Genomic DNA, 5218 nt, shown 5'->3' with positions numbered 1-5218 from the left:
CGACAAATGGAAGTACATTATTGTTCCACTTTTCCGGTTACTGTTGAGATTCATAATAATTAACATTACCAGGCTAATGAATTAAAGACAATATATTATATGCTCAAAAAAAGAAACTGCTAGTACTTTTCCCTGACGATTGTTACTATACTAAAAAAATTTTCAACTATAATTTAATTAAAGGTTTTTTTATAATTATAAATAAATTTTTGGTATCACCGCTGGATATATATAATAGTGATAACAAAAATTTTAATCTTTTGAAAAAGAGATTTTATAAAAAAGAATTTGTAAAAAATTATAAAAGATTCACATTTGAAGTATAATTTTATATTAGCAATAAATTAATATGACTATAATGCATCTACTTCCACTAGCCGTTTTTAAAAAGCAACATGAGAATGTCAAATAAAAACGCTACGCTCTATTGCACTACGCCTTTTTACAGAGATGCGCTGATATATATGGGATGCGCGCTATTACCCTCAATATATCTTCATTAAATCGATTCGTGTATCTTTCTATAGTTTCTGCGACGCATCTTGATTACCTACTCGGTAAGAAACGTCCATCAAGAATTTTATGCGTCGGAATTGGTTTGATTATATGAAGCATGACTTTCACTCGCCTTACCAAATAAAAACTAAGAGGTTGTAGAACACACAAATAATCTGAATTTCGATCTTGATGTATTTGTCCTCCTTGTCCCTTGCAATTGCTGAATATTTTATCGCGAAAATTTACAGCTAATACATGCAGAGCGAGCATCTTGTTAATTTTCAGAGATCCGTATCAGAGATTAATATAAGATTTAGTACAGATAAATTCTGCTCAAATAATACAGAAAATATTTACGATATAATCAATATAACGAAACATCGATGTTTTTATAAAAAGTGCTGAAAATTTTGCTTTAATTAAAAACTTTCTAATAAGAGTCTAAATATGAGCTGTTGTTTTGTATGCAGAGTAATTTTAATAAAAATCTGTGACAGTAAAAATCTATGCAGAGTAATTTTAATAAAAATCTGTGACAGAAAAGGACGTGCATTTACTATTTCTTTTTTTCTTATTCTGTTTTTTTTTCTATCTATTTCTCTCTCTTTTTCTTTTTCAGGAATTGTTAAAATATTGTAAATCTATCAAAAGTAGCTTTCTCATATTCAGACTCTTATTAGAGAATTTCTATGCTTTAATATATATTTCTTTCTTCGTCCTTGAATAAATTGTGATTTATAGGAAAAATGATTTCTAAAATATGAAACATCATGCTCCGTTTATTCGCGAGATTAAGATGTTTATTTCATTTGGACAGCATTGGTCAAAAAGAATATTGGCTAACGACATCAATTACCATTTGGAAAGAGTAGTCCTTTGCGGTGCGATTGTTTCAAACTTTCTCGAAGCACATTCTTCATCAGCCAAGTTTCTAATCAGTCTTTGAGTATGGTTCACCAACGCGATTGAATTTAGTGTTCACTTCGCGATTTTATCACTCTTTTTCCTAAGAAGAAAAATTATGATTTTTCTTCCATTTCTTTATTTCGAGGGACAGAAGCTGAAGGTTTTGGACTTAAATTTTCAATATTAATGAAATTGTCTTGTCCAATAATAATTATCAATTCTTCTTACAAGAACACGCGTTTGACGCTTACAATTAGTTATACCACTTCTGGCCCTCTCAAAATTAGTAATCACGCTAAGCTCGTAAAGAACTACAAAGTGATTAATACTTTCGGGAAGTCACCATATGTCTTTGGCGATTGGAAAAGAAGATCGCCAGACTCCTAGACAAGCGGCGAGAAGGCAGACGCCTGGCTCCTGATCTCTCTGTGCTCCGACGGACTGAGATCCAGCAACGCGCCGCAGTTTTGATCGCTGGCTGCTTGCTTGCCGATGAGCGCATCGATGCTGAAATTGCGCTTCTTGTCGACGCTCGTCGTATGACTAGCTGGCAACGTCGTGATCCTGGTGGAGGTCGGATCGATCTGCCTGATCGGCGGCGCCGTGATGGGCACTGGTTTGTAGAGCGGTGGCGGCGGTTCCAGGAAACCGCCGAGTTTCAGCGCCTCCAGGGTAGATGGAGAGAAGTCTAGTAATGGCAGACCGGGCGGTGGTGATAGATAAGCGGCTCCAGGATAAGCCAGAGCACCTGGGTGACTGCCGCCACCACCTGGACAGGGTCCTCGGTCACCACAAATAGCGAAAGTGGCCATAATTGCCCGATCTCGCAGCACATAGTGCGGCGGCGGCCTCTTGTATCGCTTCCTGCGTCTCAGGAAACTACCATTGTCGAACATGTCCTCCGCCAACGGGTCCAGCGTCCAGTAGTTACCCTTTCCCGGGTTTCCAGGCTCGCGCGGAATCTTGATGAAGCAATCGTTGAGCGAAAGATTGTGCCTGATAGAGTTCTGCCAGGCGGGGAACTTATCGTGGTAATAGGGAAAGCGGGACATAATGAATTCGCAGATGCCGCTCAACGTCAGCTTTTTCTGCGGCGACTGTAAGATCGCCATGGTGATTAACGCGATATATGAATACGGCGGCTTTATCAAGGACGACGACATTTTGTCGGAATTATAACTGGATGGGGATTGATTGGAACTGCTAGATTTTCCTGATTGACTCGATGCCGACATCATCGAGTATGTTTTCTTTGAAGAACGTCCGCCACCGCTTCCACTGCTGCTTCGACTCCTGCCGACCGACGGCGGCATTGACGTCGGCGTTGGTACCGGCGAGCAGCTCGGTATCACCGGACTCGACGACGTCTGCGACGGCGGCGACAGGTCGTTCTTGTCGAGACTCACCGGGTCGACGATCATGCTGCTACTATCCGAGTCCCGATCGCTGTCCGCGCAGCCGTCGCACGACAGGTTCGACATCATCATCGCACGTGGCTCCATCGTGATCGCCGCCTCATGGGCATAAGGACCTGCCACCGAGGTGCTCGTTTATTTCGTCGTTGATCCCGCGTTTGGTTTTTCAAGATTATTACTCGCTCTCATTCTCCATTAAAAGTCCAAACTCCGCCCGGTACAAAATTTTATCAAAATATTTTTTTCTCTTAGTATTGCTCTGATATGAAATCTTTGAGTTACTTATTAATAAGAAAAAAATTGCGTATTACAAGTTCTAAGCTAATCATACCAAGTAGGCCGAGATGTCCCAATATGAGTTATTTCATTTATAAAAACATTTCTTAAGAATTAGTTGTATCAATTCTTGTCCAACATTTTGAAAGAAAACTATCCATCAGAATATAACAAAAAATTCACACTAATCATTCACAAAATTTCTTTAATACGAATAGTTGTTACATATAATATTTCTGTAACGATTTCTTCTGTCGAAAATTACACTTTAGTCTTCTCAGTTTTTAAACTAGAAGACCCGCCATAACTCAATTCGATTTATTCGATTAACGTTGTAATATAAGTTGTAGTAACGTTATACGGACACTAAACGATTCTTTCACGATTAAGTCACTTCTCGAAATTCTTTCGCGGATTGTCTGTGAAGAAAACACACGAATGACTTCTGTTGCGATATATTTCAACAGAGCGACTGTCACATTCAATCCATCGCTCTATCCTCTGCTTGACGATTGCTATCTTACGCTAATAGTTTGTTTCCACAACGATAACGGGACTTTTTTCGCTTCGCTCTGCTTCTTCGTCTTGTTTCCACCTGCGGATTCAAGCTGCGATGTCGCACACGTCAATCGTCCGATGAGGCATTGTCAAGGATGTCTCCCACGATCCATCTTCATTTCATTGTACACTTTTCACCAGCAAATATTTAGTATATTTTCGTTAGTTTAGTCGTTAAAAAATAATCTGCAGTCACACACGAGATGGTACGACCTTGCTTCTTCATTAAAGAATGAATCGATGATTTTTATTCGAATTAAATCTGCCGAAAGTCGACTTAAGACTTACATCGAGATTTCACTCGTGAATTTTTCACGCGGAAAATGTCATGAGTTCCTTCTGGTATTGACACTTTTTTTTCTGAGATTAAGACCGAGATCGAACGTCACGAACTCACGGACGACGAAGGGTACACGATCGCGAGCGGAGGATCGTCTACGGGGTGAGATTGAGGCTTGAATTGATTTGAAGCGACCGCTTTGGTCCTACGTGGGCGGACCAATGGGCGGGCGTTTCGACCCCCACCTCAGTTCGCACCCCGTTAGACGAAACCACCCCAGTCGGTCGAACCGACGTGTTTCCACCCTGCGAGGGCTGCAAGAGTGGAGGAGCGACGTGGAAAATGGGGAGAAAGCCCCAGAGGGGGTTAGGATGGGAGTTAGGAAAATAGCGGGATAGTTAAAGGGACTTTCAGGGCGGGGGTTAGAGAGGGCGGGAGGGCGAAATTGTAACACTTCGAAGGCTGATTTGCTTTGAGCGGCGCGATGAAGATGGAACGCGAGTCGTTGATCTACGAGCAGTCGCCGGCGACGCGACCTTCTTCATCGTGCGATTGCTTTCTCGACACCAATTTCGTGATGTCCCTTTTTTACAAACGGCGCTTTAAAAACGTCGGACAGAGAATTGATTTAATTTAGTATCTGCAGAAAATTAAGAGAGCATTTTTTTTAATTTTGTAGTTTTATAATTTTTTAACCTCCGTTTTTAATTTAAAAAAGTTTCAAACAAGAGATGATATAAAAAAAACTCTTAATAACTTAGGCGTTATATTATGTTCGTTCGTATTGTGTTTATATTTTGTTATATTTTATTTTAATTAGCTTAATATGTAAAAATATTTTCAATTTACATTTTAAAATTATTTATTTTAAAATTATTTATTACGCCGAAGAAATATTTGGAGAAAAATTCCTGTTTAAATTTATCTAAAAATATATCCTAGAATTAAATTTCGCCTTCTAAAATTCTTATGAATTATTCCAAGCATCTCATTTTTACATTTTAATCTTATTGGTTGAGTAACTTGACGCAGTAGCGATGTAGGGGTTAAGGAAATAACTAAGCGCCATTATCGCATTGCATTTTCATCGTGGAAGTGCTGCAACCAACCAACCAACCATCGACTAGATTCGTAGAATCGCCAACAGAGCGAGACGAGCTGCACGCATCACAAGTTAACTTCCCTGAGGCAGCTCAAATAGAATCTGTATTACGCCAGAGCGGTACATAGAGAGAGAAAGAGAGAGAAAGAGACAGATAGGTAAGAGAGAGGGAGAGGGAGGGAC

General features: G+C 39.8%; 1 protein-coding gene across 1 annotated transcript; it reads right to left on the bottom strand.

Moving 5' to 3' along the window:
* Positions 1-1787: 1787 nt before the first annotated feature.
* On the bottom strand, positions 1788-2906 carry LOC105618287 (forkhead box protein D3-like). Its single transcript, XM_012199828.1, has one exon. The coding sequence runs from the start codon at positions 2904-2906 to the stop codon at positions 1788-1790; it is 1119 nt and encodes a 372-aa protein (XP_012055218.1).
* Positions 2907-5218: the final 2312 nt, after the last annotated feature.

Source organism: Atta cephalotes (genome assembly GCF_000143395.1).
Source record: "Atta cephalotes unplaced genomic scaffold scaffold00016, whole genome shotgun sequence".
Classification (NCBI taxonomy): domain Eukaryota; kingdom Metazoa; phylum Arthropoda; class Insecta; order Hymenoptera; family Formicidae; genus Atta; species Atta cephalotes.
This window is presented reverse-complemented; position numbering and strand designations above follow the sequence as displayed.

Coding starts and splice junctions, on each gene's coding strand:
- LOC105618287 (XM_012199828.1), bottom strand. CDS start 2,906: ATGGAGCCACGTGCGATGATGATGTCGAACCTGTCGTGCGACGGCTGC.